Source organism: Equus caballus, chromosome 10 (genome assembly GCF_041296265.1).
Source record: "Equus caballus isolate H_3958 breed thoroughbred chromosome 10, TB-T2T, whole genome shotgun sequence".
Classification (NCBI taxonomy): Eukaryota; Metazoa; Chordata; class Mammalia; order Perissodactyla; family Equidae; genus Equus; species Equus caballus.
In genome coordinates, this window is record NC_091693.1 from 91,188,996 (window position 1) to 91,216,558 (window position 27,563).

General features: G+C 40.0%; 3 protein-coding genes across 38 annotated transcripts in view; 2 read left to right on the forward strand and 1 right to left on the reverse strand.

The window, feature by feature from the left end:
- NHSL1 (NHS like 1) overlaps positions 1-7,999 on the reverse strand; it is a 290,623-nt gene extending 282,624 nt beyond the window's left edge. For 2 of the 3 annotated variants that reach the window (XM_023651202.2, XM_070225551.1), the window contains exon 1: positions 7,863-7,999. The gene's annotated coding sequence lies outside the window, so the exon portion shown is untranslated. The remainder of the gene's footprint in view (positions 1-7,862) is intronic. The other variant, XM_023651205.2, reaches the window with a different exon arrangement.
- A 148-nt stretch (positions 8,000-8,147) lies between these two features.
- CCDC28A (coiled-coil domain containing 28A) lies at positions 8,148-21,866 on the forward strand. Of its 3 annotated transcripts, none has more exons than XM_023651210.2 (6): positions 8,149-8,371; positions 10,160-10,359; positions 11,977-12,140; positions 15,977-16,131; positions 18,276-18,298; positions 21,301-21,866. In XM_023651210.2, the coding sequence occupies exons 2-6, from the start codon at positions 10,202-10,204 to the stop codon at positions 21,353-21,355; spliced, it is 555 nt and encodes a 184-aa protein (XP_023506978.2). In that variant the 5' UTR covers positions 8,149-8,371; positions 10,160-10,201; the 3' UTR covers positions 21,356-21,866. The 3 variants fall into 3 exon arrangements, with proteins under 3 accessions (XP_070081659.1, XP_023506978.2, XP_070081660.1); XM_070225559.1 differs by lacking the exon at positions 8,149-8,371 and adding an exon at positions 8,404-8,655; XM_070225558.1 differs by lacking the exon at positions 10,160-10,359 and having other exon boundaries at positions 8,148-8,371.
- Positions 21,867-26,335: 4,469 nt separating this feature from the next.
- ECT2L (epithelial cell transforming 2 like) overlaps positions 26,336-27,563 on the forward strand; it is a 75,614-nt gene continuing 74,386 nt past the window's right edge. For 15 of the 32 annotated variants that reach the window (XR_011422664.1, XR_011422660.1, XR_011422658.1 and 12 more), the window contains exon 1: positions 26,424-26,562. The gene's annotated coding sequence lies outside the window, so the exon portion shown is untranslated. Of the gene's footprint in view, positions 26,563-27,563 lie in introns of all 32 variants that reach the window. The other 17 variants (XR_011422665.1, XR_011422661.1, XR_011422659.1 and 14 more) reach the window with 5 other exon arrangements.

The following is a 27,563-nucleotide window of genomic DNA, read 5'->3' on the forward strand; positions in this document are numbered from 1 at the left end:
CAACAATAACAAAAAGTGAATACAGTTTGCATCCACAGCTCCACAGTTCAGGATTCATCCTAAGGAAATCATCAGACAAGTCTGCAAAGATGTTTGCACTATATATATATCTCTTGCAGCATTTGTTGTAAAAGTGAAATACTATTGTGTCCAATAATAGGTGATTGCTGCATCCATAAACCAGAATATTATCACAATTAAGAAGGTTATAGATCTATACATAAGTGAGTAGAAAATATGCATTTGATACATTTTTGAGTGAAAAGCAGGTTATAAAGCATTATATAGATATGATGAAAATGGCGCATAACCTCTGTGGTTAGCCCCCAAAACCCCTTAACCCCAGTCTAAGCATGAGGAAAACATCAGACAAATCCCAATAATGAGGCATCCTATAAAATCCCTGACCAGCACTCCAAAACTGTCAAGGTCACCAAAACAAGGAAAATCTGAGAAACTGTCAAAACCAACAGGAGCCTAAGGAGACATGAGAAATAAAAGTAATGTGGTGTCCTGGATGGGGTCCTGCAACAGAAAAAGGATACGAGGTAAAAACCAAGGAAATCCAAATAGTCTATGGACTTTAGTTAATTGCCTCATTAACTGTAACAAATATAGCATACTAATGTAAAATGTTAATGTGGGGGGTGAATACTGGAACTCTGTACTAACTCTGCAACTTTTCTGCAAATCTAGAAATGTTCTAAAAGATAAAGTACATTAATAAAATACTACAAAGCACAAACTACTTTTAAAGATAAATATTTATTATATGTGCATAGGAAAAAGTATGAAAGAACGTTCAGCAAGGTGTTAATTTTTTTCAGTCAGGTTTACTAAGGTATAATTTATATGTACTTTTTTTAGTGTACAGTTCCATTAGTTTTGATACATATGTACAATCACGTCACCACCACCACAATCAAGATATAGAACATTTTCATCAGCCCTAACACCCTTCGGAGCACAGACTCTGGCAACCATGGTCTTCTTTCCCCATGGTTTTTGCCTTTTCCAGAATGCCACGTAAATGGAAACACACGGGATGTTGATTAAAACTGTTGTTTTTCCCCCAGAATGTGGGTTATGGGTAACAATTTCCTTATGCTTATCTGCATTTTTAAATTTTCTGTAATAAACTTTACTTTTGCAATTTAGAAAAATAAAGGTAAAAAGTAATTATAATGGGTATTACACAGATGAACAAAAAGATAAAGCTACTGGAGTACACATGAGGAAACGTTTCAGATATTTAAGTTGCAGACTTGTTTTCCTAAAGAGTTAATTTTGAGCGGCAACAGAAGAGTCAATTTCGAGTGGCAGGATTAGCCAGACTGAGGTAAAAATCCTAGCTGTGCTACTGACTTGTGTGACTCTGGGGATGCTATTTAATGTCATTTACCCTCAATATTCTTGTTTTAAAAATAGGGTTAAAACAGTATCTGTCTCATAAGCTTGTTAAAAGGATTAGATGAAACTGCATGTAAATTTGTGCATACCAGATCTTAGCTACTAAGATTATTTGTACTGTTTATTGAGCTACTCTCATTCACACAATATTACCACTGTCATTGCTGTGCTCTTGAGAATTGTTCAGACATGGAAGGGCGTTCTAGGCCACAGGCACAGAGCATGTGAGAGCAGAGTTATGGAAGTGTCTCCAGGGACAGAGAGCAGCAAGTTGGGACAAAGCAAGCAGGGTGCGGACCTCCAAGGGCCAGGTCACGAAGGACCTGCTCGCCCAGGTCAGGGAGCTGGTTCCTTAGATCCTTAGGCCCGAGGACAGAAACTGTTTTGTTTTGCCAAATACACATATTTCTAACTCTTTCTTGTAGTAGCTTCACCTTTTACGCCAGATGTCTCCCTTCCCTATTCCCCTCCCCGTGCCTCCAAAGCTCCCATTCCTATCTGTCACTGCATTTAACACAAGGCATTTTACAAGCCTGCCTCTTCAGTCCGACAAGAGCTTCTGCAGGCACTGTCCCCTACCTCACACTCCATTCCAAAGAGGCAGAAAATCCTTCGTAAGAATCTAGTGACCGAACATTTTTGCAGGACAAAAAAGAAACCCGGAGAGGATGCAATACATGGTAGACGTGTTTCAATAAGGAGAAAAAGAAGAAACCAAGGGCTGAATGATTAGAAGGAAAACAGGATGAAAGGAGAGATAAACCAAAAGCCCTGGAAGATGTCGGGGAAGGGCCTCTTAGGGCAAGTCCACTTGACAGTTTTGACTAGAATTATCACATTAATCAATCTTAACATACTAAAGTGGCAGCTCTGTACAGGTCAATATGGAACAAAATCTAAGATATATAGTTAACTGAAAAAAAAAGCTGTAGAACAATATGCACACCCTAAGTGTGTGGGGGAAATACGTGTGTATATTTATACATACACAGATATTCATACACAGCACACGTAGGAGATGAAGCCAACATCACAGGATGTCTCTGGAAGAGAGAGTTCCTTCTCATTACAAAACTTTCAGTACCCTTTAATACCACATACACATATTACTCTACTCAAAATTTATTTTAGGAATCTATAAAGTAAAATTTTAGATTATATTTCTAAAATTAACTTTAAAAAAAGGAAGCCATATGTATACAAGGAAACAAGGTCTGGAATGATATATACCAAAATGTGAATGGTATCGCCATTGTCTCTTGGTATTTTTTAATTTTCTCCTTTTTCAGTCTTTTCTGTCCCAATTTTCTAATTTCCCAGGGCTCAATCCTTAGCAGTTTTCTCTTTGCAAATTCTCCTGGTGATCTCAAATCTCAGGGCTTTAAATACCCACTATATGCTGAACAAATGTCCATATCCTGGCTGAAGCTCTAGACTTTTCAACACAACTGTGCACGCAACAGCTCCATGTGTAAATCTAAACATCATCTCAAACATAACGACCCCAGAGTGAACTTCCTGTCCTCCTCTCCTCCAACACGCAAGGCCCCCAGCCCGGTCCAGGCACCAACATCTCTCACATGGGTCACCTCAGTGGTCTCCACAGGCAAACCTTTCTTCCTCTTTCTGAAACCCTTCATTGCATTTATAAACTCCAAATTAGGTCCATTCTGGTTGGTAAGCACAAAAGCAGTATTCGCAATACAGCTAAATTAAGGAAAAGACCACCATCTGCTCTGAATTGTTCCGGGCTCAGCGAACAATACAGTGCACTCCCCCAGACAGCGATCAGATGTCCCATTCAGAATCTTCTAGAGCAATTTGCTTACCTCTTTACTCTAGACTGCTGTAGCTGGGGTGCACAGTGGTTCATGGACTGTGTGCTGGCTCGCATGGGGTTCCACTACCTGGCAGCAGCGTGACTTTGGGTGGCTATTCAACCTTTGCCCCAGTTTCCTCATCTGTAAAGTGGGGTCACAATGGAATCTACCTCCCAGGGTATTATGCGGATTTAACGGGCTAATCCTTTACATCACTTACAATGGTTTCTGGCACAGAGCAAGAGCAACATAAACATGGCTCACTGCTATGTCCTCAAACCTGAACATTCAGTATTTTAAAAACGTTTTTATTTCTTACTCTTTAAAATACTATTATTAAAACCTTTTGTAAAGAACGTTTTTTAACTATAAATACAGTGTTTTCGTCACAAAATCAATTTAATATATTCTTACTAGGTAACCTGAAGATCTGACTACCACTCATAATGTTGTTTCTATGGAAAGCTTATTTTGAATTCAGAAATATTTACAAATGAAATTTTGAAGTGCATTTTATCTGGAAGATAGGGAATGCTTATATTAAAAATGCAAACATACATAAAACTATGACATATGATTTAATTTGCCAGAAAATTCTTTACTTTCTTGAAGTAGGATTTATTTCATAAGCAACTCCTCCATTTCTGTTGACACAGCAGCTGTGGATCAAGCACTCTGTGACGCGTCAGAGGAGAAGGGGTCCAGGAGCTCCTCGCTTACTCACAGTTTGGCTTTTGCAACCAGATGCACTGTGTTTGTATAAGATCAATACTTTAGGCTACACCATCTGCACTCGCTTGAGGGGTCAGTTTCCTGAAGATAAGTTACTCAGCTAAGAAACTCTGTTCTGCATGGGCAGAGTACAAAGAGCAGTCAAGTTAAGACTTATAGCAAGGAAGCCGACCCTACCAGCTACTTCCTTTTTATCCCTACAAATAAGAAAACACCACTGTGCCCTACAGACCCACTGAAGTTCTGTCTGCTTTGGAACTGACAACAACAAAATATTTGTTGGTAAGATTGCCAGATTTAGCAAAAAAAAAAAACAAAAATACAGGATGACCAGTTAAACTTGATTTTCAGAAAACTAGGAGTACTTTTTAAGTATGTCCCAAATATTGCAAGGGACATACTTATAAGAATCAAGTACTCTTTATCTGAAATTCAAGTTTAACTGACCGTCCTGTATTTAATCTGATCACCCTATTTGTTGGGAAATGATTTCTTTCTAGACACATTACTGCTCGCGCTCTCTCTCTCTCTCTCTGTCTCTCTGTCTCTTTCACACACACACACACACACACACACACAGGTTTTCACACTTTGAAGGAATGGATGCATTTTGTAAACAAAGTACATCAATTTGTATTTACCTTCAAGGTTTTGGGAACTGGTTGAATTAAAAAGCTACCACTGATTCTCATTTGTGCTCAAATTGGGGAAGAAATCCAGAATCTCACGTAATTAATTTTATTTCTTATTTGGCTCTGTACAATTACAGAAATAAGCTACAAAAATAAGTTTTTATTTCAATTCATTTTTGTTCTCTTTTCTCAAAAGTTAAACGGGATCTGGTCTCAAAACAATTTAATGAGATAATACTGCCACCTGGAGATCAGAGGAAGGTATGACTAAGACTCAACCTACTAATTCCTGAATAGGTAATCGAGTTATTGAGACACTTGATTTAATAATGCCATTCTGTTACTTACCATCGTATGAGTCTAATAATTTTTTCCCATTTGTTCATCCATCCAGTGAACATTTTGCTAAATTTCTACTTTATACCAGACACCATGCTAGACTTGGGGAATATAAAGAAATATAAGACCTACTTCTTGCTTTGAGCAGCTAACAGACTAGTGGGAAAGACAGACAGATTACCAGGTGTCATCCCAGATATCCTTGCCCTCTAAGATTAAAATGAAATTAAATATAACCTCAATCTTCAGATGATGGAAAACTCCTATCTCTTTGCTTTCTAAGATTGTAGGGTAGAATGTAGTTTGTAATTTTCCCATCACTTTGGACACTAAGCTCCTACTTTATCTGACATAGTTCAGTTTATGGGCTACTTTATTGTTACACACATATTGCCCTTGTTTTCCACCAAATCTCCCTAAGACGTAGAACACAATGCCTTTTCCTTGACTTCCCTAAAGATTTACACAAAGCTTTGAGCTTGCAGGAGATTTATCTTGATATTTGGAAGCATGGAGGATGTGTGTGTGTGTGTGTGTGTATGTGTGTAATTAGAGCAACACTAACAATTACAAATTGAGTAACAGACTTCATTGCTCTTTTTAAAAGTCCTTTCCACCATTTTGACTCTCCTTTCTCCCTCTGCTCCCTTTTTTGCTTTTTTCCCAATCCCACTCTCTACCACAGTGAACAATTCTTCCTACTTCATTATACAAAGCAATTCAACTTTCTCAATCTCATATCCCCAAACTTAGCCTCCTGCCCACCTGTGCATACCTAACTCTCATGGTTCTATTATGACACAAAATGGGCCATCTACCTGGAGACTCATCCCTTTTCTTGCCCCTATTTAAAGATTTATTTCCCCACTGTCAGGAATTAAGACAACTCCTTAAAAAACAGAGTGGTAGCAGTTTGGGTTTTAAATGACACTTGCAAATTTCCTTGTTCGCTAGAGATATAGACAAGGCGTTATAGGGGCCCTTCCTCCCCTCCCCTCCCCCATTCTTTCCTTCCTTCTGCCTTCCCTGCTATACTGTAAGCTAGCCCTACGGCTACTTCTTAGCAGTCTTGTACTTCATAGTAATACTGCTGAACTTGAACTAAAACTCAAAAGGACAGAAAACTGAAGGAAGGATGGTAATACAGTCCAGCTAATTTGCTCATGGCACACTTTGTTTTCTGGTTAAGCCTGTAATACAAGCCTTCTCCTAAAGCTGGAGTGTTCCTATGAGAAGAACTTGGAGAAAGAATATTGGAACGATGACTTGTCCTCATACCTCACTGATAACTATTCCCTAATCCTGTTAACTATTCTGGGTTTTAAAAAGGAAGTGTGAATGTGAAATTGAATTAAAACATTAATTTTGTAAAATCACAAACTGAAATTATCCCAAATATTAAGTTTAAAAAGAACCACTCAGTCAACAATTTCCCTGAGCTTTAGGATTAGCTCCTTCATCAGATCCCCTTGGTAGAAAGGCTGGTGCACTGCAACACAAAGTGCCCAGCTAAAGAAGGAGCATTTGCCTGGGCATTAGTGATGCCATCTGACTGGCACTGTGACTGGGCCTAGATCTCTGGACCTTGGGGTTTAAAGTGGGATTGTGGGAATCACTTTACTTCAGAAATAAAATCAAAGAACTCGATTCATAACACATTCATTTATTGAGCATCTACCTTACGTCATGTTCTATGCAATGTGCTTAAAATACGAAACCAAATAAAACATGATATCTTCCTTCAAGGAACTTACAGCCTGACGAAGAAGACAAATTTATCAAAGACCACATATGCAAGAATTTTGTAAATGTCTAAGTCTTTGTAACTTTTCAGGTGTGTTGTCAAGAGACACTGAGGAAAGATACTGGGGGAGATTATACCCTACAGCATTGTTTTTAACAGCGACAAATGGGAAACCCAAATATCCATCATTATGGGAATTCTCAAATAATTTGTGGCACACTGTTTGATAGAATACTATACAGCTAAAACTGAAGTTAAAAATGAAATCTATCCTTATCTATCAATGTGCATAGATCTCAAAAACGGAATTGGGTGAAAAAGTCAGGTTGTAGATCAATACACAAAATATAACAGCATCCATGCAAAACTTCAAAAGTCCACAGTCCTCCTACACGTTTATAAATACAGAGCACCAGTCAAAGTATACAAACTTACATCAGCAATATGCATATCAAGTTTAAGACAGCAGCTGCCTCTCAGAAGGGAAGTGCAGTGGCACTGGGAATAGCTGGCACCCACTTAATCTGAAATGTCTATGTCTTTTATTTAAAAATATAAAATGACAAAACATAACATCTGTTCCCTCTGGATAGTGGGTACATGAATGTTTACTCTGTTTTTCTTTCTAAAACACTTCCGGAATTTTAGAAAACGGAAGGAGGAGGTGGTAGAAAAACACCTCATACTAGAAGTCGGGATAATCGGGTTTGTCTTTGCTCTGCCTGTGTCGCTGATACAATCTCTAGATAAGGTTTCCTGACTAGCAAATGCGGGAGAAGTATGTGGGCTCTCTGGAGTCTCTTCACTCTAGCTTCCCACCACGCACGCCCACACGGGGAAGGCCTTCCAGACTAGGGAATCATGGATTTCTCCGCTCATTTAGGATGGTTCCATCTCAGTCCGCAATGCCTTCTCCAGAGGCAGTACGTGCAAGGAAGAACTGCCGGGCGACAGAAACACGTGAGTTTATTAGCCTTACTGAGCGTCAGATCCCTTATTTCTCAAAGGGGATTCTGACCCCCACCTCATGGAACTGCAGTGAGGTTTAGAGAGAAGGGATGCCTAGCCCTGAATAGAGTAGCTATTAACAGAAGCAGTAACAGGCCCTCACTTAGGGGCACAGCATCGGGGTCGCCAGACAGAATCACGGCTTTCCACGCAGCCTTCCCAGCCAAGGCTGGTTACCTTTCCAGGTCCCGACGACGCAAGGGAAACAATCCGGGGACAGTTGCCATGGCGACGCCCGGCTCCGCCGCCAAGCTTCCCGCAGAGCCCGCTGGGACCTGTAGTGCGCGGACGCTCGCCGAGGGGCGGGCAGCTTCCGGAGAGGGGCCCCATTTCTCGCTCCTACCTCCGCCGACATCCCTTGGCCCTGCTGCTTGTGGGCCCTTGGCCCCAGATAAAGGCCCCGCCATGGGTCCTCCCTTCCACGCCCACGGAAGCCACCGCTGAGGCAGCGCGGAGGAGGCCATGCGGTGCCGCGGACTGAGACGAGGGCGGTGCTGCGACCACCGGAAGAGGCGAGGCGCGCGCCGGGGTCACGCAGGCCCCGCCCCCCTGCGTCACTTCCGTAAACAAAGGGGGCTGCGGCGGCGTCGGGGCCGGGGTGCGACCCGGGTTCGGGCTGCGGTGGTGGCTTCGGACGCTCGGGGTCTTTGCAGGTGGCGGCGGACCCCGAGCCCCTTCTTCTGCAGGTAGGAAGCGGAAGCAGGGGACCCCCGCGTCCGCCGTCGGCCCCGCCCGCTGCCCGCTCCGGCGCGGCTGGCTGGGGAGAGGCGGCGAAGTCGAGGGCCTGCCGGGCCGCCGTCCCGGTCTCTGCCGCGGAGAGAGCCGGGGAGCCAGTGCCCCGGCCGCCGCCTCCGAGGGCCTGGGCTCGGTGCGCAGGGAGGATTTCGGTGCGCTCGCGGCCGAGATGTTACCACCCAGAACCTGATGAATTCCAGACCCCGGCCTTCGCAACGCCTTACTTAAGACCGCTGTTGGTTTATTTGCATTGCTGTGCTTCCTAGGCCTTATTTTCTTTCTCTTGTATCACCAAATGTGTATTATTAGCGTCATTAAGTTTGAAGGCCGTGTGCTTACGGGTGTCGTAAACGTATACAAATCCTTGTCTCTTCGGAGGACTGGTATCTCGTCGTCTCTGGTGTTTCTTAAAGTTCCATTTAATTTGCGTTGCATGCTGAAACACCACCAAAATGTCTGTTCTGTTACTAAAAATGCTTCTTAAAGTAAAAATTGTTAGTCAAGATTTAAGCGGATATGCACTTGGTGTCTGGGATTAGAGACCGGGCATGGCAGCTTTTCCTTTAAAACCTTTGCTTCTCTGGAGGCTTGATGGCTCCAGCGTCTGAGTCGCCTGAGCCAGCTGAGCTCAGTGGTTTAAACTCCAGTGCTAGTGGCGTTGAGTTCAGATATTAGCAAAAAATCTGTTTTCATTAAAATTCTCAAGTAATTATTTTAGGAGTGATATAAGTGGATTTGAATCCTTTCGAATGGTCACAGCTTGATTAAATTCAACGCAATATGCAAAAAAAGGCCTCTTGCTCCTAAGGCACTTTACAGTCTGATGAAGTAAATAGCCGTATAAATTTTTCATCTTATGACACATGGAACAGTATAATTAAGAGTTTATTATTATGCATGAATGTACAGGAAATGTGGAATGATATTTTTAGATGGAAGGCTGTTAGGAAAATAAAGCTGGTTAATACATAAAATAAGGGAAAGTACTGGATAAATGGAAGACCTTACACACATTCTTTATGGAAGGGCCAGCTGTAACTTCATAGTGTAACTTTTGATACTAGCAAAACTAAACATGTACAATAAAGTTTCATGTTTCCTTGGAAATAGGTAGAGAAAGTATATTCAGAATAGTCTCGGAACAGGTTTAATTTTATAGAACTTCACGTGATCAGTGAACTAGAATCAGTATTATCCCTAGGCAGAAACTGAGTTTCTGCTTGGTAGTTGAAATGAGTTTTCTAGTTGCTAGTTAAAAGGCAGATACCCCTGTCAATTATACATCTGTTTGAATCTAGTTGGTTCTGAGAATACATTTTAAAGGGGAGGCTGAAAGGCCACCAAAAGCTGGAGTCTGGCTGGGAATATCATGTGACTGTTTTGTTTGTTTTTAATCTATTGTTCCCCTCTATAATGTAGGCTTTTTGAGGGCAGGGACCTTGTCTTTTTCAGTACCATCTCCCCACTGCCCAGAATAGTGCCTGGCAAGTGGAAGTGGGTAAATGTTTGTAAGATCAGTGAATAAAAAAATGGTGGAAAACATTTTGTCTAACAGGCAGTTCTACTTAGGGCTTCTTTGTACACAGGATGGTAGGTTAAACTTAAGGGATCCTGGTTCTGACTTTGTCTAATGACCTCAGAAATTCTTGATCCTCTTTCAGCCTATGAAGTGGGTCTTTGAACTTCTTTCATTTTGGCATATTGTTGCATGCATGTATAATTTTGCTGTATTTCTTTAGGTCATAAGAAGCTGCCCTTGGTGTAATAAGGAACTTAAAACAATGGAGGAACGGAAAGTGAAGAGGAGGAGTCCTAAGTCTTTTAGTGCCCACTCTACTCAGGTTGCTAATGCCAAAAAAAATGCCATTCCAGTTAGCAAAAGCACAGGATTTTCAAATCCTGCGTCACAGTCAACTTCACAGCGACCAAAGTTAAAAAGGTGAATTATTTTCTTTCACATCATCACAGCAAAATGCTATTAAAATAAATACTAAATCCACTAATTCTTATAACATTTATTTCACTTGGCTTGACTTTTAAAACAGTTGAGGCCGGATAATATGTGACTTAGAAAAAAATTAATAAAGATTATAGAGATTAGAAAATGCAAAATGAACGATTGGTTCAAAGGCCCTTACTTGTCTCATATTAAAGAGTACAGACCAAGAAAACTTGTAGACAAAGTTGAAGAGCTAGACAGAAATAGGAAAAAAGATATACGTGTTGTTTTTTTTTTTAAACTAAGTTGAGTGTTTGTGCTTTGGTAGTTTTTATTCTTAAAAAAAGAGTGATTTCATTGTTTTCATTCATTTGTATTTATTGTAAAAATTCAAACAGGAAAAGTTCAAAGAAGAAATTTAAAACACTAAAGTAAGTAAGCATTATTAATATTTGTTGAAGATCATTTGTCTTGAGGCTCTAAAGAAACAGGAGTGACAAGTTTAAATGTGTTATATAGTACTGCTGCATATTTATAAGTATTTTGAAGTATTAGATATTTGGAAAGCAAATAAGATCCATAGAGGAAAAGCATTTCATAATCTCAGTCGTCTTTCCAATTATGATTGAATAAGTTTATCTCCTATTGCAAGCTCATCATGGAGAGTCAGTTAAGGAAGTAATGCTTATAGCACTCTGTAGCCATTGGGTTTACACAGAAGAAACGACGAGATTGCTGCCTTGATGATGATCTCATGCTCTCTTTGAGGACACAGAGGGACATAGCCAAAGACACTTGGAAAAGAACATTCCAATAATGATTTTACTTTTTAAAAATTGACTTGGCTGCTCCGTGGGGAGGGAAGAGAGATCAGAGACAACACATAGAGATGGGAAGACCAGCTGGGGAGCTGTTGGAGTAGTTCACTCAAGAGATACGATAGTGGCAGTGGAGAAGGAAAGAACTAGAGATTAGAGATATATTTGTGGATATAATCAATAGGACTTCATGACTGCTTGTGGGGGCCTTAGAAAGTTGGAGGTGTCAAGGATGATAATGGGTTTTTAGCACTCCGTCATATGGTGATTATGAATTTATATGTCTTCCTTTTGCCTTAGACTGGGCCTCTTCGGAACAGTGACTGATGTTGTGTGCATCTTTGTGTACCCAGTATCTGGCATAGTGTCAGCTAGTATGTCCCTATGCTTGTTGAACAACTGATAGCCAAGGAACAGATAGGATAAAGTTTAGAAGGGAAAGGTGTAATATATTTTACCTAGAAATGAAATATGAAACATAGGATAGTAAGAAGACTTACTAATTCTCTTTTCAGTTTTTTGCAATCCAAAGAATTAGCGTATTTTATAAATGTATTAGTCAAACTCTCTATATGCCTTACCAGTTATAAGTTTGAGATTTTTACAACCTATTGTTTGGATTTCTGGCTTAAAATTACTGCTTTTGTTTAGTATTGGTTTTGTTCTGATTTCCTGTTTTTAAGGAAAATTCCATTTAACTCATTAATTTTGCTTAATCTAGAACAGCCTGAAAAGATATAATTATCTCTTTTTAAAGATAATCATATGCAATTAATTTTTTATTGCATCCTGTTTGCAGAGTGATGAAAGAAAAGAGCAGACCTCAGGGTGGAGAAGGAAAAGGTGCTCAGTCAACTCCGATTCAGCACTCCTTTCTCACCGACGTCTCAGATGTTCAGGAGATGGAGCGGGGCCTGCTAAGCCTTTTGAATGATTTCCACTCAGGAAAACTTCAAGCATTCGGTAAGCATAGATGTTTCTCATTACTGTTTTCTTTTCAGGATGTTGGCATCCTATTTTCTGTGTGTATTTTGCAATTCCTTTTAAAAGTGCCATTTTCTTTTATTCAAAAAGGGAGAGTTAGTTGGAACGTTAAATTAGGATTACTATTATGGAACAAGTGTCTTGCAAGTGTAACAAAGAAAAAGAACATTCTTCATCAGTTAAAAATTTAGACTTAGTGTTTTAGTTTTGTAAAGTCTGGAGATCATGACAAGTCTAAACTTGTTTCTTGCCCGTGATTCCTGACTTTCGAATATAAAAGATTCTGGTTTTATTTCATGAAGATATAAGAACAGTTGACTGATTGTTTCAATAAAAAGTCTGAGTAGGTATTTTTGTATGAGTCACAAAGTATGTAGTCAGATTTTTCATGTTCAGCTTGCAACTTACTTTGTAAGCTTTTTCTGATGATAAAATTATTTTCTTGTATTTTTTAAGCAACTTTAAAATTATGGAATGCACACATATAGAATCTCACACAGATGCATAAATGTCATCAGCATAACATATTGGGTCAAGTGCTGTCTTTCCCTCCCTCACTTTTTTGCTCCATGGCCCCCTAGTCCTCTCCCTACCCCCTCTATTGGCTTCACCTTCCCTCATCCCAACCAAATAACCATGTTAAAAACCAGGTGTTTAGAAGGACCCACAACTAAAATATATACAACTATGTACTGGGGGGATTTGGGGAGAAAAAAGCAGGGAAAAAAAAAAAGATTGGCAACCGTTGTTAGCTCAGGTGCCAATCTTTAAAAAAAGTAAATAAATAAAAACCAGGTGTAAATCTTTTCATATTTTTCTCCGGGTTATAGTACAGATACATAGAAACATGCATACAAAGATTTTCATTTTCATGATTTTATACAAATAGTATCTTATATGTACTTTTCTGTGTCTTTCTTTCCTCACTAAACAATATTTGATTAAAATCTCTCCAGGTCACCTATTATAACTCTAATTCGTTATTTTTTTTCTAATGGCTACATAATATTCCAGGTTGTGAATATACCCTGGTCTATTCACCCATTTCCCTGTTGAAGGGCATTGACTTTGTCTCCAGTTTTGAGCCACTAGTTTGATGGTGTAGTGAACATCTTTTTACACATACACTGTATCCTTATACCAGTGCTTTTATTTCTCTGGAGTGGATTCCTGTAAGTGGGATTGCCGGATCAAAGTATGTATGTAGTTTTAACTTTTTTGCTTTTTGAAGATTTTATTTTTCCTTTTTCTCCCCAAAGCCCCCCAGTACATAGTTGTATATTTTTAGTTGTGGGTCCTTCTAGTTGTGGCATGTGGGACGCCGCCTCAGCATGGCCTGAGGAGCGCTGCCATGTCCGCACCTGGGATCTGAACCGGCGAAACCCTAGGCCGCTGAAGTGGAGCATGTAAACTTAACCACTCGGCCACAGGGCCAGCCCCTGTAGTTTTAACTTTAATAAAAATATCCAGATTGCTTTCCAAAAAAGCTATTGCGCTTCTAGTTGCCATCAGCAGTTTACGAAAGAACCCTTTCCCTGAATTCCCACCAGCAGTAGTTATTAGCTGTCTTCCAATTCTTGCCAGCATTTGGTGTGAAGGAGCTTTCTTTTACTTCTCTTGGGTTTGAATATCCATGTATGTTTGCTAAGCAGTTGGGTTGCTTTTTTCAGGACCTTGACCCAATTTCTATTTGGTTATTTATCCTTTTGTTGTTATTGTTAATTGTTGAGAGCCTTTTGTATATTGTAGATACCCTCTGACCTCTGTGTTTTGTTTTCATTTTTGTTTTTTTTTAAACCAAATTTATTGTGTTGTGGACTTTGTTTTGGTACACTTAACCTTGTCAAAGTCTTTGATTTTTGTGTACTTGTATATGTCTGTCTTTTCTCATAGTGCTGGGTTTCCTTCCAGTCTTGGTTATACTATTATTTGAAAAGAAGACAGTAAAACACACTGTGTGTCACACAGTGATGTTTATTATATCCCTCCCTCCTTGCTTTATGCCCAGCCCAGAAAGGCAGTATCTTTAGAGTACCTTCCCTTCCTCTCACCTCCGTCTTCTCTCCCACCCTTGAGGTTTCATCTTTGGATCACTTTACTTCTTTGCTTTCTCCACAATTCCCCTCCTGCACCTGCTCCTTTGTGCCCTGTGTTCTTGGGTTGAAGTCTGTTATTTGTCAGTTTGCTGTCTATAAGGGTTGCAGATGAGAAGTCAATTGCCAGTCTGATTCTTTCTTAGTAGGTATGTTGTTTCTGTCCCGATGCTTGAAAGATTTTATCTTTATTTTTATTTTATTTTATTTTTTTAAAGATTGGCCCTGAGCTAACATCTGTTGCCAGTCTTTTTTTTTTTTCTCTTTTCCCCAAAGCCCCCCATTTTTTTTCTCTTCTCCCCAAGGCCTCACAGTAAATAGTTGTATATTCTAGTTGTAGGTTCTTCTAGTTGAGCTATGTGGGGCGCTGCCTCAGCATGGCCTGATGAGCACCCAGGTTTCAAACAAGCGAAACCCTGGACTGCCAGAGCAGAGTGCGAACTTAACCATTTGGGCCGGGGCAGCCCCCTTTATCTTTAAAGTGTAGGCATTTACCAGGATACGCTTAGGACTGAGTCTTTTCTCATCAATCCTGCCTGGCAATCAACAAGCCCTTCATTTTGCCAGCTCATCCTTCATCTCAAGAAATGTTTTTTCTGTCGTTCATTTATTTCTCCTCCATCTGTTCCTTTGTATTCTTTTGGAGCTTCTGTTGTTCTCATGTTAGGTCACCTGGATTCATCCTCTGAATCTCTTCTCTTCTCTTCTCATGATTTCTACCTCTTTATATTTTTACTTTATATTGTTACCACCCCTTTGAGAAAACCAAAGTTTTTTTGGAAAAAAATTATAGTATCAAGAGGTTGCAGAGGCGGTACTTAAACCGTATGAAAATATATGCCATGTATGTACATTAGTTGCTCTGGGCGGATGAGGCCCCCTCAGAGGACTGCAGTCAGTGAGTAAGGTGAGACCTGTTCATTAGCGGTTAAGTTGTCTTGCAGTACTGTATACAATTGAAAATGTTACTTTGTGTTTCTCATGCCTCGATATATTTTTCATGCTTCATAAATGCTTTCATTTATATTTCTTTTTTTTTTTTTTGTGATGAAGATCAGCCCTGAGCTAACTACTGCCAATCCTTCTCTTTTTGCTGAGGAAGACTGGCTGTGAGCTAACATCCATGCTCATCTTTCTCTACTTTATACGTGGGACGCCTACCACAGCATGGCTTTTGCCAAGCAGTGCCATGTCCACACCCGGGATCCTAACCGGTGAACCCCAGGCTGCCGAGAAGCGGAACGTACAAACTTAACCGCTTTCTTAAAGGAGGAATACATAATTGATTGGCAAAATGATTCATGGTTCAAGTTCTTATAGGAATCTTAATTTCCCTCAGGTTGTTGTAAGATGTTGGGTCACTCAGTTCAAGTGGCAGTTGTCAAATTCAACATGATTAGATGGTGCTGTTGCTTTTATATATGATGATATTACTGTTGAAAAAAATATTTTCTTTACCTAAGGGATGATTTTGTTTTTTTAAAAAACTTCCCTATCTGACTTTTTTTCTAGTGCCCACAGTCATTTCTTAGATTGTCGTTGTTTTCCTGGTCAGAAATTTTATTTGTAATTATACACAGGAAATATGCAGTCATTAATGATGCAATTTACAAAAGAAAGAAAACTGATTTCTTTTGAGCACCTAGAGCTTAAAAGTTTTTCATCAAAAGAGTTAGTTTGAACTACCTTAATCTTTAGTGATGTTCTGGGATGTTCCCCCAGGAAATGAATGTTCCATTGAGCAGATGGAGCATGTCCGGGGAATGCAGGAGAAATTAGCTCGTCTGAATTTGGAGCTCTATGGGGAGTTAGAGGAACTTCCGGAGGACAAGAGAAAAACAGCCAGTGACTCCAATCTGGATAGGCTTCTGTCTGATGTGAGTATAGTTCTTTCTGTTTATTCTTTCTTTAATAAAATTTTTTGAGAGAAAATTCCCTGTTCTAACCATTTTAAAGCATAGAATTCAGTTGTTTTTAGTATATTCACAATGTTGTACAGACATCATCACTAATTACAGAACATTTTCATCATCCCAAAAAGAAACCTTGTACCGCTTAATTCTCCCCTCTCCCCATCCCCTAGCAACCACTAATCTACTTTCTGTCTCTATGGATTTGTCTGTTCTGGATATTTCATATAAATGAAATGAGACAGTATATGCCCTTTTATGTCTGGTTTCTTTCACTTAGTGTAATGTTTTCAAGTTTCATCCATGTTGTATTTTACTCTTTTTTTTAAATAAATGTATTCCAAGGAAATTATCATGTTTACATCTAAGCATATATTCTGAGAATGCTGTCAAATCTAAAAGTGAAATATTCACTTCTGCACATGTATGGTAAGATCTTAACATGTAGAAGATAGTATGTTGGGGCCGACTGGTGATGCAGCAGTTAAGTTCACACATTCTGCTTCCGCAGCCTGGGTTTGCCACTTCGGATCCCAGGTGCAGACCTGCGCACCACTTGTCAAGCCATGGCGTAGTGGTAGGCGTCCCACCACGCCACATACCACAGAGGAAGATGGGCATGGATGTTAGCTCAAGGCCAGTCTTCCTCAGCAAAAAGAGGAGAATTGATGGCATATGTTAGCTCAGGGCTAATCTTCCTCAAAAAAAAACTAACAAAAAAAACCCAAGAAGATAGTATGTCAAAAGATCCTGACATGATTCATACGTTTTGTCTTATTTACTCAGTTGGTAGTGAATTATTTTAAATGCACAACTGTATTTGGTGTTATGGTAACTTAGTACACTTCCATGTGTATTAGCTTACTAGAGCTTCCATGACAGAATACCATCGACTAGGTGGCTTAAACAGCAGGCATTCACTTTCTCACAGTCCTGGAGGCCAGAGTTGGAGATCAAGGTATCGGCAGCCTTGGTTTCTTCTGAGGCCTGTCTCCTTGGCTTGTAGATGGTCATCTTCATGTTCTCACGGCATTCTCCCTCTCTGCGTGCTGCCTGTGTCCAAATTTCCTTTTCCTGTAACGACCCTGTCGTTTGCATTAGGGCCCAGCCTAGTGACCTCATTTTAACTTAATTACCTCTGTAAAGACCTCATCTCGCCAAACATCCTCACATTCTGAGGTATTGGGGTTACTAAAACATACAAATTTTTGGAGGACACAATTCATCCCATAACACCACGTATGATTCTCATACTGAGAAGTATTAATCACGTAAATTTGCCTCTTTAAACATTTTTTGGAACAAAAATAAAGAAAAATTGAATTCAATACATTTCAGTTTCAGAATAGTTTCCATATTTACCAGTGACAAAAAGGGTTAATTTCTGTTGCTTTGATCTTTTGAATGAGTAAATGTGAGGGAAATTATAAGCCCATACTTTAAAAATTTCAAGCATATGCATTTGATTTCAAGTCTGTCATATTCAGTCTTACAAATATTTCCTTTTACCAGTTCCTTTTAACAAATATAAGCTTAATTTGCAATACATTTAGAAGAGTGACTGTGGTATGATGAATATAACGTCAAATGAAACCAGAAAGACTTTGTTTAGTCCAGGGTCTGCATTTGGGTTATTACTGTGTAACTTTGGACAATTTAGGGTTAAAATTTCTCTAAGATTTTTCCCTCTGTAAACTATGGGTAACTAATTCTACCCCATACTGAAAACTGAGTGTCATGTGAAATCTTTTTGTAATTCATAAAGGTTTTAAAGATTTTGATCATTAAAATGGTAACTTTTTTCTTTTAAAAACTGTCATTAAAAATGATTATAGTTATGCACGGTTTTAAGAATACTTATAAAACTCCAGTTTTTATCATCTGGTTTAATTCTCTTCTCATATTCTTGTTTCATAAATGCTAAAGCTACTTTGTAATTATTTTGCATAAGTGAATTTCCCATCCTGGAAATTTTTGGAAAGTGTTTTCTGTAATATTTTGCTTTTTCACTTGAAGCTTAAATGAAAAATTATTTAGATGTGTAAACGTTTATCTACTTGAGATATTTACCTTATAAAAATAAAAATTAAATTTGTTTCTTTGTGTTACAGTTAGAAGAATTGAATTCTTCCATGTATCCTTTGCCTAATATCAACAGTAAAAGTTTACAAATTATAATTTCTGGTGAATAGTCCCAGTCAAGTGAACAGAGACACCTACTATTATTTACTGGGGCCATTTCTCTTCCCGTTTGGTTTCCAAATAGAAGTTTTAGTTGTTTTGTATGCTGAAATTTTGTTTCTGGTTTGTTCTGCTTTGCTTTGTATTGTTTGGGGGTTTTTTAAACAAATTGAAAGAAAATTTTTTGATCAAAAGAATTGAGAATTAGGCTAGTTGCCATATAAATTATCTTGAATCTTAGATTCTTAAGGTAAATGGCAGTTGGATATGCAGACATAATATACTATGCTTAATTTAGTATCATTACATAGAATATTTTAGATGCATAAAAAAGTATATTATAGGGGTAGCTTCAGGGAAACCACCAAGGCACAAATAAAATATTCAGGTTTTGATATTTATTAGAGCAATTATCTCAGGAACTTTTCAAAATATATTTTTGAGCATAGTGATAGGCACAATGTGAAATATATAAGAACAATAAGAAGTGATCCTGCCTATAAAATTCCTTGAGAGAGAAGACATCCCTTTGAACCACATAATGAGATTGTAGAGTCAAGAGATTTGATCTTTGAAATTTGGTTCCACATTTTGATAATGTAACTTGTGCAGATTGGTTAACATCTCAGAGTGTCTTCTGTAGTATGGGGTAATTGCTGTATGTAATGATGTGTATGTGAAAATTTTCCAAACTATATAAAATATATATATAAATTACTATTATGGCTATGCATATAGTGTTATTAATTGCCGAATTGTGCAGTAACAACAATGAAGAGATAAAGTATATACAAATCTAGTAATAGCAATTAATAGCTAATCTTTATTGAAGACTTACTATTTGCCAAGTATTTTGTAAAGGGTTTTACACATACTCTCCCTTTTGGTCCCACCCTTGGAAGTAGTTGGTGGTCTACTCCCCGTGTTACAGATGAAGAAAATAAGGTTTTGAGAAGCTACATAAAATGTGGGGAGGTTAATGTTGCCGAGAAAGGCTTAAATACAGGGGTAAGATATGAGTTAATGAGAGGGCTTTTCTTAGGAGTAGTTCCTGGTTCTTTGTTCTTTTCTTTATATTCGTCCTAAGGTTTATAGTCTTTCTATAGCTTATGGCATTTAAGTATCTCCTATCCTCTTACTTGAGTTTTTGTTAAGCATTTAGACTTCTTTGTCTCACCACTTTCCTCAATTCGTCCACCACAGTTAAACAAGGCAACATGATAGAATACAAGAGCAGGGGCTCTGGATTGCTTGGTTTCAAATCTTGGTTAGCAGTTGTGTAACCTTGAGCAAAGTCTGGCAACCCTCATTTCCTCATCTGTGATAAATATTCTGCCTGTACTCAAACTTTCTCCTCCTAATTTCCCTCTCTCATCAAAACTTCTGTTATTTTAGTCTCCAAGATTGTTTAAAAATCCCTTCCATGACCGTAGCAGACATTGCTAATCAACCCTGGCACTATCTGCATGGAGACTGGACATGAACTTAACATGATCTGCCGTCTCTGAATCACACCTAGTTGTCAGACATCACTTCTGCCTTTTATTCCTCCTTCATGCTCTACCCTCATCCCCTGATTCTATAACCTTTCAAATTTCTGTTCCAGCTCTAGAGCTGCCCTGTCTAATACGGCAGCCGCCAGCCATGTAGCTACTGAGCACTGGAAATGTGGCTATCTGGGTTGAAATGTGCTGTAAGTATCAGATGCACACCTGATTTCAAAGATTTAGTACGAAAAAAGAATGTAAAACATCTCAGTATTTTTCATAATGATTACATGTTGAAATGATAATTTTCTGATTATTAGTATAAATAAAATATATTTTTAAAATTAGGTCTGTGGCTTGCATTATATTTCTACTGGACCATGCTCCTGTAGACTTCAGACATTGCCACTCAATTATTCTTGCTAAACATCACTTTCATCTTGCCATTCATGTTTCTTACCAAGTTTTTTTTATCATGTCACATATTCTACAGGTTCTCAATAATTTGACCACAACCTATACTTCCTGTATTATTTTGCCTTCCTCCCAGGCTGGTTCTTTGGATGCCCAAGAGCACATGTTTGTGCTCACCTTAATTCCTTTGCTCAGGTTGTACTTCCTACTAGAGATGCTCTGGCCTCCCCCTTCTCCTTATCAAATAACACTGAAGCTGACCGCTTCCATGAAGCATTTCATTTGTACCTCAAACTAATATTCTGCCTTATTTCGTTATCTGCTGATTTCTGTGTGTTCAATTTCAGCCTTCCAACTGGATAAGCATGTCTTTGATGGCAGTACTCGTGTCTGTACATTTTTGCAACTTCTGCCATATGTGTATTCCTAGCATTTAGTTGTCCTTGATGTATCTATATCATTGTTTGAATTGTCTTGAATAAATAGGCTGCAGGTGGATCGTAGAGATCAAAGAGGAATGTGAAAGGCAATGATGGTGACAAGGGAAGGGAATGAGTGCAGGAATTCCGTCCTATTTCCAATCTTCTCAAGTAATTCAGAGGATTATAGGAAAGGTTTTAGAGCTATGATGATTTTATTTTATTTTTGACTTTTACAAAGAAGTTGTTTGCCCAAGGATGATAAAGTGGTATTGTCTTCTCAGATGAATACTTTTTAGATCCAGTAAGGTTTCATATTTTGCCCCTAATCAGCTCCTTACCCTGAAAATGATTCTTGCTGCATTAAAATAATCCTATGTTCTATTAAAACCTGGAACATAGTCTTGATTCAGTGATTTTTTTTAAAGTCTTCAAAATTCTAGATATGGTATAATTACTTCACTACGTTTAAAAACTGTCTTATCACATCCAAGTTTCTCAGTAGCAACATAGGTGCTTCCCCTTTAAACGTATTTGGTTTTTTTAATACCTCTGTCTCTTAGCTCCAGAGTGTAACTTCCAGAAATTTAAAAGAAGTACTCATTATAGAAAATCTTCTTAACTGATGAATCCAGACAAAAACTCCATTTGGCAGACGCACAAGATGTTCCAAATACTTCTGCCAGCTAAAATGAAACAACAGTTGCTTTCTTGTGGTTTGAAGAAAAGCAGTATGCTTTATTTTTCCAGCTGAATCCAGTAGCAGAATCATCTTCCACAACAAGGAATTAAAGCAACTGAAATGCAAGTGCAATGGTGGTTTTCTCATACTGCTTTTAGTAAATGTGACTTGCTCTAATTCACCGTAACTGGAGGCTAGGCCTTCTCGAGGCTTAATCAGGAAATGTGATGCAGGGGTTGTGCTGCTCTGCTTTATGTTGTTGCCTTATGGAATTATACTTGAAATGCGTTGTGCTAAACATAGTTGATCGGGCTGCAGGATCCATCCTTCGTGAGCCCACAGACTTAGTCCAGTGTTGATCACAAGTGTGTGATGCACAGGCTTTTTGTGGCGGCCCAGCTTCCGTTTACATTAGACAATCACTACACATGCTGCTGTGTTTTCCGGTGGCCAGTGACAACAAAATGTTAAATGAGTATTTGTGAGATTTGCTATTTTTAATAAAGTGATTGTTTTAAATTAGTCTCTATCTTTCTTTTTGAAGAAACCTGTAGTTTTCCATCTGTGAATACAAGGGTTCAATCCTCAAAAGTAAACTGTTTATAAAATTTGACGTTCTGTATTTTTGGTAAATTTGCACCTTGTGTACATTTAAATATTGGTATAATGAAAAGAGTGTGGGCTTTAAAGTTAGGCCTTGATTTGAATCCCATTCTGCTCCCTAGCTTTGTGTTTAATTACATTTACTCAGTTTCTTTCAGTTTAACTTTTGTTTTTAATGTAGAAAATAAGGTTAATAACCAACTCCTAGTGATTATTATGAGGAGGAAGCAAAAAAGTGTGAGTAAGATGCTTAGCACAATAACTGACACCAATACTGTTCAGCAAACATTAGCTTCATCACCCTTTTCAAACACCTTTATTGAAATAATAATTCATACACCATAAAATCTACTAATTTCTTTTTTTTTGAGCTGTTTAGATACATCTTTTTTTTTTACTGTGGTAACATTGGTTTATAACATGTAATTTCAGGTGTACATTATTATATGTCAATTTCTGTGTAGATTACATCATGTTCACCACCCAAAGACTAGTTACAATCCATCACCACACACATACCTAATCACCCCTTTCACCCTCCTCCCTCCCTCTTCCCCTCTGGTAACCACTAATCCAATCTGTGTGTGTGTGTGTGTGTTGTTGTCGCCTTCTGAGTGAAATTATACGGGTATTTGACTTTCTCCCTCTGACATATTGAGCTTTGCATAATGCCCTCAAGGTCCATCCGTGTTGTCACAAATGGCCAGATTTCATAATTTCTTATGGCTGAGTAGTATTCCACTGTATAAATACCACATCTTTATCCATTCGTCCCTTGATGGGCACCTAGGCTGCTTCCCAGTCTTAGCTATTGTGAATAATGCTGCAGTGAGCATAGGAGCGCATGTATCTTTACACATTCGTGTTTTCAAGTTCTTTGGATAAATACCCAGCAGTGGAATAGTTGGATCAGTTGGTAGATCTATTCTTAATTTTTTGAGGAACCTCTATACTGTTTTCCATAGTGGCTGCACCACTTTACACTCCCACCAGCAGTGTATGAGAGTGCCCTTCTCTCCACATCCTCTCCAACACTTATTGTTTCCTCTCTTATCAGTTATAGCCATTCTGATGAGTATGAGGTGATATCTCATTGTAGTTTTGATTTGCATCCCCTGATAATTAATGATGTTGAACATCTTTTCATATGCCTGTTGGCTATCTATATATCTTCTTTGGATAAATGTCTGTTCAGACCTCTTGCTCATTTTTTAATTGGGTTGTTAGTTTTTTTGTTGTTGAGATGTATGAGTTCTTTGTTTATTGTGGATATTAACCCTTTATCAGATAAATGGTTTGCAGATATCTTCTCCCAGTCGTTGGATTGTCTTTTTCATTTTGTTGATGGTTTCCTTTGCTCTGCTGAAGGTTTTTAGTTTGATTTTGTATGGTTTCCCTTGCCATCTCAGCCATGGTGCTTGAAAATATGCTGCTAAGACTGATGTCAAAGAGCATACTGCCTATGTTTTCTTCTAGAAGTTTCATGGTTCCAGGTGTTACATTCAAGTCTTTAATCCACTTTGAGTTAATTTTGTGCATGGTATAGGATAATGGTCAACTTGCATTCTTTTGCATGTGGCTGTCCAGTTTTCCTAACACCATTTGTTAAAGAGACTTTCCTTTCTCCATTGTATGTTCTTGGCTCCCTTGTTGAAAATTAGCTGTCCAGAAATTTGGAGGTTTATTTCTGGGCTCTCGATCCTGTTCCATTGATCTGTGTGTCTATTTTTGTGCCAGTACCATACTGTTGATTCCTATCGCTTTATAGTATATTCTGAAGCTGGGGACTGTGATACCTCAAGCTTCATTCTTTTTTCTCAGGATTCTTTTGGCTGTTCAAGGTCTTTTGTTGTTCCATATAAATTTTAGGATTCTTTGTTCTATTTCTGTGAAAAATGTTGTTGGAACTTTGATAGGGATTGCACTGAATCTGTAGATTGCTTTTGGAAGTATGGACATTTTAACAATGTTAGTTCTTCCAACGCAAGAGCAGGGAATTCTCTTTCCATTTCTTTGTCTTCTATTTCTTTCAACAGTGTTTTATAGTTTTCAGCATACAGGTCTTTCATCTCTTTGGTTAAGTTTATTCCTAGGTATTTTATTCTTTTTGTTGCAGTTGTAAATGGGATTGTAGTCTTAATTTTTCTTTCTGCTACTTCGTTGTTAGTGTAAAAATTTACCATTTTAAAGTATACCATTCACTGGCTTTTAGTAGATTTCACAGAGTTGTGCACCCATCACGATAATCTAATTCTAGAACATTTTGATCACCCCAAAAAGAAATCTATTAGCAGTCACTTCCCACTTCCTAAACCCCTCGCCCTTTGGCAACCAGTAATCTACCTCCTGCTTCTATGGATTTGCCAATTCTGGACATTTTCTATAACTGGAATCATACAATATATGGTCTTTTGCGACTGGCTTCTTAGCATGACGTTTTCAAGATTTCAAGGTTTATCCATGTGGTAACATTATCAGTTTTTCATTTCTTTACATGGCTGAATCATATTTCATTCTATGGATATACCACATTTGGTTTATCTGTTCATAGCTCAGTTGCTTTCACCTTGTAGTAGAGGCCCATGCTTCTTCCTCCTTGTTTCCAGGCCACAGAAACAAGCACCTAATAGGAAATGGGGAGGCTGAGGACTTATTGAATGATAGAGAAAAAGATCTCGATTTTAGTAATTTTTGGCATTCTGAGTTCAATGAATTTTGGTCAATTTACTTGGTCTTTTTAATACTCCTTTTAGAAATGATAAAATCACCAGAAATTAAATGCAAGCTTCAGAACTTTTCTGCTGGGCTGAGAGAATAAGGATTCCGGGGGTAAAGCATTCTACTGTCTGACAGAGCAAAAGGAAACTCTGCCATGTGATGTGTTTTTCTTGGATGGGTCCTGAGACAGAGTAAAGCCAATGCTGTTTCCCATGGATTAGAGACAGAGCAATAGAGTGGTCTGGTTTATTCATTTGTTCTTTCTCTCAAGGGGCCCCATGTGGGTCCCAGGAACAAAATTTTAGCTTACCTAATTTGTATCCTTTCACACAACTTAAACATATGTTAAAGGCAACAGAGGCAACATGGAGTGTTTGGATTAGAATAAAACTGTACTAGAATAAAATTTATTATATAGATATTGTATATTATAGAAAAATTTTAATTGCAGATTTTTTTAAAGTACTAGCAGAGCAAACCATTTAACATTTTTGTGTACATACTTTTAGAGTTCTTACACTTTATTTACAAAAATTAGATAGTACTATTCTTATGGTTTCCCAACCTGCTTTTCATATTGTGAACGTTTTTTTAAGGCGATAACTATTCATCTACATATAAAAGAAGAAGTGTAAACAGCTTCACAATAAATACTTAAAGGCATTTTGACCAGAGTCTTTGCAAACTAATGAGGATGGGTGTTGTTTTGGTACCTGTGTAATGCGAAAATAGGCAATAATAAGTATTAAAATATTCTGAGGCTTTGCTAGACAAGAAATCCCACTTTCCCATCACACGTCCTTAAAATTCCTGGCTTTCTTTGAGACCAAGCAAACGTTGGCCTCAGTGTCCAGGTTTCCTCTTGTGTCTCGCAGCCTGCTGTCTGACCCCTCTGTTCGGCTTTGTCAGAGGTTCTGGAAGGAGCAATGACGTGCGGGCTCCCACCGCGGAAGGGAGGGTGACAAAGGAGGAATGACTCCAGCGCGGCCGTGGAGAGGGTGGCCTGTGCGTGGTGGCCCGCGCAGAGCCGGGCGCTCAGAGCTTGGTCCGCGGCCAACCGGCTTCTAGGCATTCCAGCCGCTAATGCCCGGGCGACCACGCAGGTCCCTATGGAGACCGCGCGCTGCCGACCTGGCGCGGCCTGTGTGCTGCAGTCCCCATGGAGACGGCGGGGCGGGGCGCGGTGAGCTGAGGGTCCCCATGGAGACGGCGGGGCGGGGCGCGGTGAGCTGAGGGTCCCCATGGAGACGGCGGGGCGGGGCGCGGTGAGCTGAGGGTCCCCGTGGAGACGGCGGGGCGGGGCGCGGTGAGCTGAGGGTCCCCATGGAGACGGCGGGGCGGGGCGCGGTGAGCTGAGGGTCCCCATGGAGACGGCGGGGCGGGGCGCGGGGCGCTGCAGTCCCCGTGGAGACGGAGGGGCGGGGCGCGGTGAGCTGAGGGTCCCCATGGAGAGGGCGGGGCGGGGCGCGGTGAGCTGAGGGTCCCCATGGAGACGGAGGGGCGGGACGCGGGGCGCTGCAGTCCCCGTGGAGACGGAGGGGCGGGGCGCGGTGAGCTGAGGGTCCCCATGGAGAGGGCGGGGCGGGGCGCGGTGAGCTGAGGGTCCCCATGGACACGGCGGGGCGGGGCGAGGTGAGCTAAGCGTCCCCATGGAGACGGCGGGGCGGGGCGCCGTAAGCTAAGGGTCCCCATGGAGACGGCGGGGCGGGGCGCGGTGAGCTGAGGGTCCCCGTGGAGACGGAGGGGCGGGGCGCGGTGAGCTGAGGGTCCCTATGGAGACGACGCGCTGCCCGCCCCACCCCTCTCTCCGCTGCGCGGAGGCCTTGCTGTGGCTTTCAGTGCGCCGTCCCGCGAGGAGGCAGCCGCACGCCGGTCTCTCGGCCACTTCCCGGAGGTAAAGCCCCTGGCTTCTGGGCCCCGCATCTTTTGCACAGGGCCCGGGACGGTTTAGTTTCCCCATGCAGCCTCGGGAAGACCATAGGCAGCGCTGGGGCGCGGCACTGGGCTCCCCGTCCATGACCTTGGAGAATCTGAGCAGCTTCGTAATCATCCAAAAGACTGAAGGGGCCTTGGGGAGCTACAAAAGCGATCTCTGCGTAGGGTCAGGTTTGAGTTGGGCTCTCTCTCCTCCCGAGCAGTCATTTGGAATAGAGATGAAGTCGGGTTATGGAGCACCTTGGAAAACACTGATTTTCATAGGACTCCACCTTGGCTCACACCAACTGCCCTCCTTCTGCCAGTTCTCACTCTTTCCTGCTGTGGAGTCCAAAACCGGGAGTAGGGGCGGGAAAGTTGAGGGGGTAGCGAAGGAGAAATACAAAATATCTGCCGCAAATACAATTCGTCGTTAGAACTGTAGCGCTCTAAGAGCTAATATGATAAGATTTGATAAATAAGACAAATAATTAAAACCATGGTACTTCTAAATATTCCTTTTAAAAGAACTCATGCTGTACTTATTAATAAGTCTTGCCATAAGTATCAGAACAGAACACCTGACGTCATGTCTGTTAAGGTTCACGGCAACTCAGCTTTTATTACATGGCCTCCTGCCGACTTTGATTTTGTAACTTACTGTGTTTCTTGGATCCAGTTACAAATGAGAAGAACCACTGATAGGGGGATCTCCTATTTTGTTCCCTTCATGCGAAAACTTTAAAAACATTTGGAGCCCTTGTTTTACAGAGTGAGACAAGAAACAGGTCCCCCGTTTGCATCACCCACACTGGAGTTGTCATTCGTTGGAAAACTAGGCTGTAAGCGAGGCAGCAGCCAGATATTTTCTTTACCAGGAGGGACACACTAATATAAGAACAAGAGAAATCCTAGTGGTCAAGGAAGAACTTCTTAGTACAATATTTTGGCTTTTGGAGAAAGGACACAGAAAAGATGAAA